General features: G+C 47.7%; 1 protein-coding gene across 4 annotated transcripts in view; it reads left to right on the top strand.

Annotated features, from left to right (window-relative positions):
- The window catches only part of ZNF862 (zinc finger protein 862), a 37,471-nt gene that overhangs the window by 10,950 nt on the left and 11,996 nt on the right, over positions 1 to 14,525 (top strand). For 3 of the 4 annotated variants that reach the window (XM_006929477.5, XM_003983202.6, XM_006929478.5), the window contains 3 exons: positions 660 to 764; positions 3,066 to 3,763; positions 5,261 to 5,438. In XM_006929477.5, the coding sequence (XP_006929539.2) occupies positions 660 to 764; positions 3,066 to 3,763; positions 5,261 to 5,438 (981 nt within the window). The remainder of the gene's footprint in view (positions 1 to 659; positions 765 to 3,065; positions 3,764 to 5,260; positions 5,439 to 14,525) is intronic. The other variant, XM_045052973.1, reaches the window with a different exon arrangement.

A 14,525-nucleotide genomic window follows, 5' to 3' on the forward strand; every position in this document is an offset into this window, starting at 1 on the left:
CATGACCTGGGCCGAAGTCGGATGATTAACCGACTGAGCCCCCCAGGCGCCCCTAATTTTTTTAAGGTTACGTAAGTAATCTCTAGACCCAGCGTGGGGCTCAAACTCATGACCCTGAGATCAAGAGCCACGTGCTCTTCCCACTGAGCCTGCCAGGTGGTTCCTTTACAATATTTAATTTGTTAATATTTCACCATGGGGAGTTTTTACATGGAATTATGATTTCTGGTTTCTCTTGAAAAGCAGTACAGCCTGGCAGCGCTGACCCTGCGTTCCCCGAGGGGAGAGGCAGCTGTACCCCCATATGGGTGGCCACAGCCTCCCCACCCGGCCTGCTTTCCTCAGTTACGTTGTTGGCCTGGCCCCTCTCAGCATTTGGGTTTGTGAGTCTCTGTTCTGAACCAGGAGTAGTTTTCAAACCCTTTTAGCCTCAAAGAGGGACACTGTGCCCCTCACTGCATTCACTTAGTCCCCCATTCTTTTAGGAGCCTCATGGATATCTGAGTTTCCAAACCACCATGCTGAAGTATCAAGATTCCTACCTGTGCCCTTGACCAATTATCTTACAGTGCGGAGGGGGAGGTCCCAGACAGACCCTTCCTTAACGTTGTGACCGGGATCTAAGACTTCATAAGTGCTTCTCTCTGTTCCTGACTCAGGACCAACTATTGCCAACCCAGAACTGTTCTACAAGTTTGAGCGAGGGCCAGAGCCATGGGTGGGCAGTGCCCAGGGCCAGAGGAATGTCCTGAGCCACCATCCAGGTGAGTGTGGACCCGCATGGGAGGAGGGGTACTTAGCTGGAGAGAGGGGGCAGAAAGCTGGGCACCAGGACTCCTGTCTTATCCCTGGCCTCTCCCTGCTGTCCTCCAGCTCACATGAGAATGCTGTCCTTCCCCAGTGTATCTGACATATACACATCATTCTCCAACATTCTCTTTATTTTTTTTAAACCATTTCTTTTTTTTTTTTTAATTTTTTTTTTTTAACGTTTATTTATTTTTGAGACAGAGAGAGACAGAGCATGAATGGTGGAAGGGCAGGGAAAGAGGGAGACACAGAATCGGAAGCAGGCTCCAGGCTCTGAGCCATCAGCCCAGAGCCTGACGCGGGGCTCGAACTCACGGACCGCGAGATCGTGACCCGGGTGAAGTCGGACGCTTAACCGACTGGGCCACCCAGGCACCCCTAAACCATTTCTTAATGTTTTAAAAAAATTTTTTTTAAACATTTATTCATTTTTGAGAGACAGAGAGAGACCGAGCATGAATGGGGAGGGGCAGAGAGAGAGGGAGATGCAGAATCCGAAGCAGGCTCCAGGCTCTGAGACGTCTGCACAGGCTCCAACTCATGGACTGCAAGATCATGACCTGAGCCAAAGTCAGATGCCTTAGCCTAAGTGACCGAGCCACCCAGGCGGGTGTTTTTGTTTTTTTTGTGTGTGTGTTTATTGTTTTTAAATGTTTTAATGTTTATTTTTTATGTTTTTTAATGTTTTATTGTTTTTAATGTTTTTTATTGTTTATAATGTTTTTTATGTTTTTAATGTTTATTTTTGAGAGAGGGAGACACAGGGCACGAGCGGGAGGGGAGTGCGCAGAGAGAGAAGAGGGAGACACAGAATCTGAAGCAGGCTCCAGGCTCTGAGCTGTCAGCACACAGCCTGATGCGGGGCTCGAACCCACGACCTGTGAGGTCATGATCTGAGCCCAAGTCGGATGCTTAACCGACTGAGCCACCCAGGTGGCCCTCTCTTTATTTCTGCCTGAGAGTATATGTTGATTTGCAGTTATATATTCTAAATTCCACGACGGCATGACTTTGTCTTACTGACTCCTGTATTCCCAGTGCTAAGAACAATGCCTGGCACATAGCAGTTGCACATTAAGTAATCACTGAGTGAATGGACAGATGTCTGCTAAGTTCTAGGATTTATTTTGGCTCTTCTCCTTTGATAAGCCCGTCCTGTTGAGGGACTGGCTTGGCTAGAGTCAGGCCAGGTGACATCGTGTCATTGTATGAGGTGGTTGAGTTACCCAGCCCCCAATGCTGGAGAAAAGGGAGGCGGAACAAGCTGTTCCGGGAGTCGAATCACAGGAGTCTACTCTCCCTCACGATCTGTCTCAGATGGACCACAGGGAGCCCGAGACTTCATAGATACCAATTTGTTTTATTTTGTTTTCCAATGCTTGGCTCTTTTCTTTTGAGCCTGCTTACTCTTCGTTAGCCGCTTTGTGCTCCTGGGTGAGCTCCGGATGTGTAGACTGGACTGTTGGCCTGGAGCAAGTACCACGGAGTCCTTGGCCACTGGGCATCTGTGCTTATTATGCACAAGAAATGGCTCGAGGGGAGTTAGAGCTGCGAAAGCTGTAAGTTGCGTTTCAACTAAGGCGTGAATAAAGAAACTTCTAGTTTAGCTTGAGGAAGAAGATCTGTGTGAGTTGATGAGAGTTTTTGCCTCTCGGAAGGGCTGTGGTGTGGGAGAGGGCTTGTGTTTCTCTGGAGGGCTGACATAGCACCCCTGGGTGGAAAGTACTTACAAATGGATCGTGGTTTAAGGCAAACTCTGGGGACAAAAACTACCCAGGAGGTTGGCCGTTCCCTGGTTCCAAAGATGCGCGAGCGGAGTGCAGACTTCTGTGTGCCAGGGTACCATGGAAGGGGGTTCCTGCTGAGGACGGAGTTGCAGGATTCGGCTTTAATATCTTCATTAACTGACATTTTATCAGTTTGCGTTCTTATCCATAAATAAGCTTGAACTTCTGAAGATTGTGCCCGTATCGTGGGTTGCAAAGATGAAATTGCAGAGGTCTTTTTGGCCAAGCCAAAATTTAAATTAAAAAAAAAAAGGGGGAGTTGCTTAAAGCTCCTCTGATTTTCTTCTGGGTCAGCTGAGGTGGGCCCTGGGGCGCTGGCGGTCTGGAAGAAAATTCCGAGTAGAGCCTGTGTCACTCTTGGGTGTGACTTCCAGCTTTCGTGTTTGATACACCGAGAGCCTTCATGGGTGGCAGTGGCTCCAACTACAGGACCTCAGACCAAATTCCACTGGTCTCTTTTCTCTAAAGGGAAAAACCAGATGGGCTGCGTGGAAGAAGGGGACGGGCGGAGTCCGGCCGCAGAAGCCGGACCGTACCTGCCGCCTCAGAAGAAAGCCTGTCTTTCCCACTTCAGCACGGAGCGTGGCAACACTGAGGGAGACTGTACAGGAAAGAGCAAAAAACCCTTGAAACCCCGGTCTATCCAGAAGTCTTGGTTTGTGCAGTTCCCGTGGTTGGTCATGAACGAGGAGCAGACGGCTCTCTTCTGCTCTGCCTGCCGAGAATACCCGTCTGTCAGGGACAAACGGTCAAGATTAATCGAAGGTTACACAGGACCATTCAAGGTAGAGACGCTCAAATACCACGCCAAGAGCAAAGCTCACCTGTTCTGCGTCAATGCCTTGGCAGCACGGGACCCCATCTGGGCAGCCCGTCTCCAGAGCATCCGAGATGAATCCGGAGATGTTCTGGCCAGCCCGGAGCACCTCTTCACGGCAGATTATCCCATATTGTACCCCCCAGGGCCTCTGGGAGCCTATGAGAACATGGCCCAGCTCCTGCCCGGCTCCAGAGCTGAACTGGAGGACCCGAGAGAGGATGGAACAATTCCTGCATTGTATCTCGACTGCATTTCTGAATTGAGGCAAAAAGAAATTGCTGATGGTATCTACAGCGCCTCAAATGTTAACATTTTGTGTAATGACGCTGCCGAACCCTGCGGCCAGGTAATGTGTTTGTAATGATTGCTGTGTCTCCAGGGGAAGGATTCTGTACTAAGAACAACATATTTTGCATGACGATGATGGGGAGATCATAGTAGCTACGCCTGCTGCTAACATTATACTGTTATCATAACCTAACGTGCCGATAACGTAGTAGGCATTATTTTATGTGCTCTACGTGTATTATCTCATGTATTTAAGACAGCACCCCTGTTGTTCTCATTTCCTTTTGCAGACAACAAAACATAATTAGTGGGACAGAACATTCTAACTCCTGATATAAAGGGAACATCTAAATTCAGAACACTGATCTTTATCCAGAATCCAAAACAGTCGCAGAACTCAAGAAGATAATACACGACCACAAAACAACCACAGAACTCTTAAATACTTAACTTCTAAAAGTTTTTCAGCTTTGACTTTGGAATCAGGTAGCCCTTTGAAACTGTAAAATCTCTCCACGCCCGTTCTCTTATGTAAGGGTTTTGATGCTGCCCTAAGGCCGGTGGAGCGGGTCAGATTAAACTCGTCTTTTTGGGAGGAAACAGCGTCAGGGGGACTGACGTGGCCACAGTCCACCTGTGCCAGAGCGTGGCTGCCAGCTGGCACTCCCTCCCACCCCCTGCGCGCCGGCAGGTCCCGAACCTCTCTGGCTCTCACCTTGCGGGCACTCAGTCGGTCTCTAGCTCTTTGCAAAGTTGGCCGCAAGGAAACTGCGTTCACTGGAGTTTTTGAGTTACGGAGTCCTTTGCCATTTCTCAGCTATTTCACACGAGCAGGATTTTACTAGAAGTCATTTGGAGTACCCCTCTACTTCCAACGAGAATAGCTCAGATGTTCCTCGTCCCTAACATGAGAAGGGCCCAGCTAAAGTTAGTAAGCGTGGGTTTTTCCAGAATCTGGAAAAGCAACAGAGCTCATTTCTCTTCATGTTCATATTCCGTCTAGTGTTTGGTATTAGGAGCTAATAAATATGTCTAACCATTTATAATCTGAATTCCTTTAGCAGGAAGGCACGTGTAAACCTCGTCACTGAATATAAGCATCTTTCGTTCTTCTGTACGACTTCTTCTTCCTTCCCATCCCAGTGGGAAATCTTAGCAGGTGCTCCTGGAGGCAGATGGTCATCATTGTAGTCACGGATGAATAGAAGGCAGCCCCTTAGAACCTTACAGGGAGGGGTGCAGTCGTAAGCTCTTCCAGGACCCCTGTTCTTCAGCACTTTTATTTCCTCCTAGGAGACCCCAGGATCAGACTGAGGCTCATTTGGTTTTTTGTTTGTTTGTTTGGTTGGTTTTTTCACCTACTAACTCTGGGCCTCGCAAATTTGCTTCTTTGACTTTGGCTGGGTACATTGCTGCCTCAGAGTACATCTGGGCCTCTTGGCAAGCCTCCCAAGAGAGACGGGCCTTGAGACGGTCCTTACGAAGGACCTTGAAAGCATCCCGCTGGGTGTCTGGCATAAGAGGCGTGTTGAGTGACTGCTGCTCTTTGTTGCAGGATCCTTCTGAAGAGGGGCTGTTTGAGGAGGTTCCTGTGGTGTTTGAGGAGCTCCCGGTGGTGTTTGAGGATGTGGCGGTGTATTTCACCCGGGAGGAGTGGGGCATGCTAGTCAAGCGGCAGAAGGAGCTGTACAGAGACGTGATGCGGATGAATTATGAGCTGTTGGCTTCCCTGGGTAAAGACTCACGTAGACCCTTGTCTGCCACCACCATCTGACATGGGAACCCCACAAGGGCAGCTGTGGCTTGTGGCCATCTTCCCATTTCTACCCTCTCCCTGTACATTGGCGGAGAGAGATTATATTTTTTGTACCTCAGAGCTCTCTCCTGGCTTTGGGACGCTACTCACCCCCTCCCCACGCTCCCGCCCGTCCATCTTTCACCCTCCACCAGACATGCTGAATCCCTCCCACGTGCCAGCTGAACACCAGTGAAGGTCTCTGCCTTTGAGGGGCTGGCAGGTTTGGGGGAGAGACAGACACTTGAATAAGAAGCTAGAAAGTAACACAGGCTCCGTGAAAGAGGTTCGGGAAAAGTGCCCTGAGGCCGCTGAAGAAGAGTGATTTCATTTTGCTGGGCGTCGGAGGGAGGGACCAGGAAAGCCTTTACAGAGTCTGAAGTTGGAAAACCAGGCGGACGGGGAGAAGGAAGGGCGTCCAGACATGACAGAGGGAGGGACGGTGTGAGCGAAGGCATGGAGGCGTCCTCCCCTCTGTCTATGCCAGGCCCGCGGCATCGCGCCCAAGGGGCCGGCAAGGGCGGGTGGCCTTTGGCCGCGGTGTCGCTAGGTTGGGCACCGGCGCATGAGGAACGCAGTAGCGTTTGTTACCTTCTTGGGACAGTGCTGTCTCTTGCCTCTGCTTCTTGTTCTCTTTGCTTCCCGTTCCTCCACCCAGGGTTCTCCTGCGGCATCGAAATGGGAAGGCGACTTTTCTTCTTCTAAAGCTCTTACTTACTGACTAGCATATGTGATACAGCAACCTTACAGAACGGGCGGCTGGACAGAACTCAGGAATCCCAGCAGCAATCTGTATCGTGACTTCTGTGGAGTAAGAACTAAGAATATCTGTGACTCAACTGACGTCCTAGCCCTTGGTTTATCCTGCCCTTTCATGCGCAGCCAAGATACGGATTATTTTCTGAACATTCCTGACCCGTGTGCTTGTTGTTCTCATTGTTCAGAATTTTTAAGTGGCTCTCCGAACATTCAGAAGTGATGTAAAAACTGGTTTCTTGTGTGATAATAGAGGTGTTGTAATCCTGTCTTAGGCCCCAGGCACTTGTACAAAGTATGCCTTCAAAGAGCATCACTACCCCTAGAACTGTTTGTTTTTACTTTTTAAATATTCATTTATTTTGGGGCGAACGTAAGTGGGGGACAGAGGACCCGAGGCCGGCTCTGGGCTGACAGGCTGACAGCAGTGAGTTCGATGTGGGGCTCGAACTCATGAACTGGAAAATCATGACCCGAGCTGAAGTCGTACGCTCAACTGACCGAGCCACCCAGGTGCCCCTAGAACTGTTTAAAAGCAGTGAGAATGAAGGGGAAATTCATTTTTAAGAAATACACACCACGTATGAGAAGCTGGGTTTTCCTTGAAAGGAATGCACAGTAGTGACGTGCCTTGCCCTCAGAGCCCCTGCGGAACGTTGTCGTGAAAGCAGTGCTAACTGATGTTGACAACAGGGTGTCTCCCACCATCGGGGCTGACAGCATACGACATAAGCACATGCTCATTTTCTTTTGAATTTGTGTCGGTTAGGAATGGGGAAATCTTTTTTTGTATATAATATTTTTTAATTCTTTTTTTTTAAAGTTTGTTTATTTTGAGAGAAAGAGAGAGAGACAGAAAGCAGGGGAGGGGCAGAGAGGGAGGGAGAGAGAGAGAGAATCCCAAGCAGGCTCTGCACTGTCAGCACAGAGCCTAATGCGGGGCTCGAACTCCCATACTGTGAGATCATGACCTGAGCCGAAACCAACAGTCAGATGCCTAACCGACTGAGCCACCCAGATGCCCTAGGAATGGGGAGATCTTAGCTAACTGGGGGAAATAAGGGACAGTCCCGTCTTGGTTATGCTTAGTTGGATGAACAATAAGTATCATCAGAGGAAGGGCAATTAATTTTGCTTGAGGGTAGCAGGCAAGAGTCAGGAAGGCTTTATAGAGAATGGGGACATCCTCTTTAGTCGTCTGAGAAATTAAAATGGGTACAGAAGTCTAGAAATAGGGGCACCTGGGTGATCCAATCAGTTAAGCACCCAACTCTTGATTTTGACTCAGGTCATGATCTCACGGTTTGTGGGAATGAGCCCCACATCAGGCTCTGTGCTGACAGTGTGGAGCCTGCTTGGGATTCTCCCTCTCTCTCTCTCTCTCTCTCTCTCTCTGCCTCTCCCTCTTGCTGCCCCTCCCCCACTCACACTCTATCTGTCTCTCTCAAAATAAATAAATATTAAAAAAAATAAAAATAGGTGTGCCTCGGTGGCTCAGTCAGTTAAGTGTCCGACTTTGGCTCAGGTCATGATCTTGTAGTTCATGGGTTTGGGCCCCGCATCAACTGTTTGTACTGACAGCTCAGAGCCTTGGAGCCTGCTTCGGATTCTGTGTGTGTGTCTCTCTCTCCGCCCCTTCCCTGCTCACGCGTGCTCTCTCTCTCTTTCAAAAATAAACATTAAATTTTTTTTAATTAAAAAATAATAAAATTAAAAATAAATAAAAGTATTTTAAGGAGCCTTGAGAATATAAGTGGGGCCAAACATAAATGATTTGTATGTTTAAAAATGACCTGTGTTAAAGGGCATTGGGCTGGTATTTGGGATATAAAACAGTGTTGAAACACAGTGGAGGTGCTATTAGTTTTGCTTTGGTGAGTTTTTTTCCCTCCCATACTTTATTCTCCTGTGACAAGTACTTTAAGAGTTGAAAATCAAATATTATTTGGTACTAGCTTTCAATTATTTTTCTTTTTTTAAAAAAATTTTTTTAACGTTTTATTTATTTTTGAGACAGAGAGAGACAGAGCATGAACGGGGGAGGGTCAGCGAGAGGGAGACACAGAATCTGAAACAGGCTCCAGGCTCTGAGCTGTCAGCACAGAGCCCGACGTGGGGCTCGAACTCACGGACCGCAAGATCATGACCTGAGCCGAAGTCGGCCGCTTAACCGACTGAGCCACCCAGGCACCCCTCAATTATTTTTCTACAAAAAGAACTTCTCCTTGGAGTGAACACAATTTGTGAAAAAGAAAACCCCGTTATAATTTTTGCAGCCAAGAGAAGTTCTATTAGCCTTAAAAAAAATCTCCCATCCATTTTTTAAAGGCTTTTAAAATATATGCTTATTTATTTATTTTTGAGGGAGAGAGAGATAGAGCATGGGTGGGGAAGGGCAGAGAAAGAGGAGGAGAGAAAAATCCCAAGCGCAGAGCCTGATGTGGGGCTCGAACTCACGAACTGTGAGATGATGACTGAGCCAAAATCAAGAGTCAGCCGCTTAACTGATTGAGCCACCCAGACACCCCTCCCATCCATTTTTAATGCTTCTTATATTTTATCTTCAAATATTCTGATGATCTGCTTATACTGGGTATTACAGGAAGCTTCTGTGTTTTTCTTTTATTCTCCTGTGTGGAAATAATAACAGTGGTTTCTGCTGTCCACTGAGCATCTACTGAGCGTTGGTCCTGTGTTGAGTCTTTTATATATGTTCTCTCTCATCCTTAAAGCAAACCTCTACGGCAGGGAGTAGTAGCATTTTCAGATGAGAAAGCAGGCCTGGGAATCCCGACCATCTACCTGGAAAACGGAGAAACTGAAATTCGTTCTATTCTATTCTGTGCATTCCATGTGCCTTATACTCCTTCCATTCCCTGCTTTGTAGGTGTTTATGGGCACTTGGATTCCCTCTCTTTTCAAGATTTGTGCTAATCATATTGTTAATATAATAATAATAATAACACCACCAAATATGAGGTGAGATTATTTAAGAATTCGAACAGTACAAGAATTTTCTAGAAGTCTCCACTCCCGTCCCCAATCCCCCTTGCTGGAAGTTACTAGTTTGCCTGGCTCTTTCAGACTTTCTCTGGAGGTCACGGTTAGTTCCCTCCATCCAGGGGAACTGGCTGGAGAAAGGGGCCTGGCTGTCCTATGTGATCAGGTCATGTTGCTGTAGTTCATTGTTGCTGTAGTTCATTGTAGTTCATGCTGTAGTTGCTGTGGTGGGTTTTTGGGGTCTGATGGTCATCAAGCTGCATTGCAGCACATTCTTGCTGTTGATTTCCTTTTGCTCTGATCCTTTCAGGAAGCCCAGCTAATTCTTCCATTGCTCTTGTTAGGGTTTACAGTTAGTAGATTTGTTCTTTCAGATTTTATAACTATTGTACCTGTTTTTAAAAGGTCTTGGGGCACCTGGGTGGCTCAGTTGGTTGAGTGTCTGATTTTTGATTCTGGCTCAGGTCGCGATCCCAGGGTCATGGGATCCAGCCCTGGATTGGGCTCCGTGCTGAGCCTGGAGCCTGCTTGAGATTCTGTCTCCCCGTCTGCCCCTCTCCCCTGCTCATGTGCTCTCTCTCTCTCTCAAAAAAAAAGTCTCAGTTTGATGTAGTCGAACTTAATATTAATTTCTGTCAGTTGTTGACAGTTAAATTGTACAGACTGAAGCTTTTCAACAGAGAGAATGTTTCCAGGGGAGGCCCCCCCACCTGTCACACCCTTCTCGGTCTCATCAGCTGTCTCATCAATAGGACTGAACCTGTAGAGGACAGTCACTTTGTTTATGGAGAAAAGAAGAGGTTTGTGTTTTGTTTTTAATGCTTTCCTATTTCGCCCTTTTCGTACGTAGACTTGCTTATTTCGAGCTACTTATCACTCTACAGAGCTTCCGACTATGCTTTTACTTCCATGCTTTAAATTCTGGTTTCAGAGTTTGGTCATATTTGATGATGTCTCTTGTTTCCCCCCGTAAAAGAAAACTCAGACCCTGCTGTTAAGAAACTAGTATTTGTCAGTGACAGAAGTAGACCTGCCAATATAGGGACTATGCGGTAGCCCTTGTTTTTATTAGTAAGAGTGTCACCCCACGCCAAGGGGCAGGTCACACACTTCAGGTGGGCACTGCCCTTTCTATGGGCGTGGTCATCAGCTACAGCCAGAACTCACAGAGCTGGGGGCAAGAAGTCATCCACTAGGTGGAAACCAAAACCTAGTAGGAGGGCCTCGGTGAGAGACGAGTGGGAGCTCGAATGGCTCACGTGATGTGTAGGGAGGCAGCTGCTGTACAGTGGGGGCTGTGCAGGAGACAGGGAGCAACCCAAGGCAGCTTCTCCCAGCCGACTCATGGGTAGGGCCTGCCAGCCTTCGGACAGAGTTAGCGTGGAAGGATCAGAAGTCCGTCTTTGCAAGCCAAACCATTTCTATGAACTTTTATGGAGGGTGTGTGTGTGTGTGTGTGTGTGTGTGTGTGTGTGTGTGTGTGCATGCGCATGCACTTGTTGTAGTTAGGGCCCCTTTGCCATTTTTCCATTACTAAGACTTAGAAAAATTTGTTTGAAATTCCCTTCTGTCTCCCTCGTTCTGAAGGGAACAAAAAGGAGAGGGTTTTGGCAGCCTTTTAGCCACAGCTTCCAAGAGGTCCAGTTGGGGCGCATACCCCTGGGCCCGGTGTGGCGGTGGCGGGGCAGGAAAAGGTGGCCGGTCCCCAAGGAGAATAGAACTGAGGCGAACAGATTCAGGGATATTCAGTCTCCTGTGTGTTTCCAGTTTTTATTTACAAATATTTCTCTATAATCATGTTTTTGAAACCTAAGTAGTTCTAACAGGACTTATACCACAAAATGACAGTACCCTATCCCGGCTTTCTCTGTTGCTGGGTCCTCCTCCCCAAAGTCTTTTAGCTGTTTCTTCTAGTAATGTGCCTCATTATTTCTAAGAAATACACACAGACATTATTTTTTCAAAGAGCGAACCTCATAGTTTACACTCGTAATACAGCTTTATTCTTGGCCACCGCTACTTGTTTGGATCAGCTCTGTGTGTGTGGTTCTGTTTTCCTCACTCTTTGGGTGGTCAAAAGAAAATTCAGAGAGCTTTACATGATACGAGTATCATATTGAACAAGAAACCAACTGTTCGTGAACAGAGAGGCCTCACACCCAAAGTGGTTAAGAGCTTGACTCTCAGCAGTTAGAATTCAGGGAGTATGTTGTTTGGTTTTTTAAATTGTGATTGGTTACTAGAAACTTCTGTTCTTTTTAGGGTAGTAGCACTGTGTAAGTTTTCTTGTGCGCAGCCGACTGGGTTGGAAGCCGTAAGGTCACAGTGCTATGAAGAAAGCTTCAGTTTTGTTTAGGGTCAGCGCCCCCATTTAGGTGAAATTGGGGCAGTTAAAGATTTGGTTACGTGATTATGAGTGGTTTAGGGGGTCTGTTCAAACTGTGGCCTCCATCCTGGTTTCCCTTTAGCCGGGTGAGATCAGTTGCCACACAATAAATAAATATCACAAATTTAGTGGCTAAATTTTTAACCCATTTATTATCTTGAAGTTCTGGAGGTCAGAAGTCCAGATGGGCTCAGCTGCGTTCACTGCTTAGGGTCTCACGTGGCCAAAGTCAAGGTGTCCATCAGACTGGCTTCCTATCAGGAGGTTCTGGGAACAATCACTGCCAAGAGCATCCAGGCTGTTGGCAGAATCCAGTTCCTTCTCAGTGGTAGGACTGAGGTCCCTGTTTTCTTGCCGGCTTTCGACCAGGGGTCATTCTCAGCTCCTGCAGGCTGCCCTCTGTCCCTTCCACGCGGCCTTCTCCATCCTTGGGCCAGCAACAGTGTGTCAAATCCTGTTGGTCCTTTGTTTTGCTTTGTTTTAAAAAAATTTTTCTAAATCTCTATTTTTGAGAGAGAGACAGAGTGTGAGCAGGGGAGGAGCAGAGAGAGAGAGGGAGAGAGGGAGACACAGAATCTGAAGCAGAGCTATCAGCACAGACCCTGACACGGGGCTCGAACTCACGAACTATGAGATCATGACCCGAGCCGAAGTCGGATGCTTAACCGACTGAGCCACCTAGGCGCCCCTGCTTTGTTTTTGAAAGTTTATTTATTTGTTTTGAGAGAGAGAATGTGTGAGAGCTAGTGCAGACGTGTGAGCCGGGGAGGGACAGAGAGAGAGGGAGAGAGACAGAATCCCAAGCAGGCTCCGCACTGTCAGCACAGAGCTGACGCGGGGCTCAATCCCATGAACCATGAGATCATGACCAGAGCCAAAGTCAAGAGTTGGATGTTTAACTGACTGAACCCCCCAGGTGCCCCTGTTGATGCTTTGAAGCTCTGACCTTTCTGCTTCTAAAGGGTTGATGTGGTTAGGTGAGTCAGCCACATAACCTCTCTTTTGCCACGTCATGCCACATAACCACGGGTATGAGGTCAGGTCACAGATTCCACCCACACTGCAAAGGGTAGGGATCAGGAAGGGCCAAGGTCCCTGGAGCTCATGTTAGAATTCCACCTACCCCATGAGAGAATGTCGTTTTTCTTGAGTGATACATGCAGAAGTATTTAGGGATAAAGGGGGTATGAAAAGAGTGTAGTCTCAATGGTTCAGAAAAATATCACCTATGTAATATTTATGTATTATTCATACATGTATGCAGAGAGAGGAGAGAAAGAGGGGAGGGGAGGGCACACGAACATATGAGTGTGAGAAAACAAACAGGACAAAACGTAAATGATTGGAGTTTCTTGTATTATTATTGAAAGTATAAGTTTTAAATGGTACAAAAATTTACCCCCTCTGCAAAGTTAGGAAGTAAAAGTGTAGGCTTTGTCAGGTAGTAAACTATCTGGGCTTCGTCTAAAGCTGGAGTTTCTTGCCCCTTCCCCCTCAACCTGCCTCTGGTCTGGAATCTGGTGTCTTGTGTAGGAAGAAGGGAGTTCTCCTCCTAACCTCCGCCTGGCCCGGGACTTCTGGTGTGTCCGGGGCGGGGGTGGGGGGCGCAGTGGTGGGTGAGTGGGGAGGGGAGGTGCCGCAGAGCTTTCACCTGGCTTCCACTCGTGGCTCGGATAGTTGAAAGCTGATTCTCTGGGTGAGTTTGTGGGCTCTACGCTCCCCCGCCATCCCTTACTGCCACCTGTTCTACACGGTGAATGTCTGTTTTGGCAGTCAGCCCCATGGTGGCTCATTCCTGGGCTGCCAACAGGCAGTCATGGGCAGAGTCCCTGGAAGTGGCTCCAGACCCTTCTCTTTCCCTCAGGGGCCCACATCTGGACCATGGAAAACACTCAGGTGTCCTTTGCTCTGACAAAGTTTGGGAATGTAGGCTGTTCCCAACATGGCCGCCATGAAGGAGCCCATCAGATTCTGCCTTTTAGTCTTTTCCAGGCCTGGATTCATGAGGAGCCCCATAGCCCAGGAGATAAAGGTCAGGATGTCATCCCCATTAGGCTTAAGGTCAGGGGAAAGTAGCTCGTGCCACCTCTCTCCATGGTAGGGGAGGGGTCTGCACAGTGTACTTGACATCTATTTCCAGAAACATCTCTAATATCCAGCTTCCTGTCCTCTTCACTCCCAGTGCACCGACTCCCTGTGTCGAGGGCTCGGGTCCCAGCCCAGTGTTTCAGCCACCCACTTTCCAAGTCAGGCCTCAGTGGTCTAGCTTTGGGATGGGGGACAGTTGGCTCTTATCTTTTTGGTTTTTTTGTTTTGTTTTTTTAATTTTTTTTATGCGTACTTATTTTTGAGAGAGAGAGAGAGACAGAGACAGAGCGTGAGTGGGGGAGGGGCAGAGAGAGAGGGAGACACAGAATCCAAAATAGGCTCCAGGCCCTGAGCTGTCAGCACAGAGCCCAGTGAGGGGCTTGGCCTCACAAATGGAGAGATCATGACCTGAGCCCAAGTCAGACAACTTAACATACTGAGCCACCTGGGCATCCCTCCTATCTTTTGGACCTTGAACCAAAACAGACGGGCAGACTCACACTTTAATATGTCTGTTGCTCTTCCTGGTTTGTTGATTTTAGAGTGATACCTGCTCTTGATTCCTACTATGGACGGTGAAGATCCAGCCCTCTTACACCACCCTGGGCCTCCACTCTGTCCCTCAATCCTCTCAGAACAAGTATATCATACTGTTTTGGTTAATTCAATGTAAATTATTTGCATAATTATGATGATGTATTATTTATTTCTGATCAAAGTGGCATAGTATGATGATTTTCCTTGTAGGATATTCCCCCCCTGAAATTGAATTTTTTTTTTGCTAGTTTTCTGTAC

Source organism: Felis catus, chromosome A2, assembly GCF_018350175.1.
Source record: "Felis catus isolate Fca126 chromosome A2, F.catus_Fca126_mat1.0, whole genome shotgun sequence".
In the NCBI taxonomy this organism is placed as follows: domain Eukaryota; kingdom Metazoa; phylum Chordata; class Mammalia; order Carnivora; family Felidae; genus Felis; species Felis catus.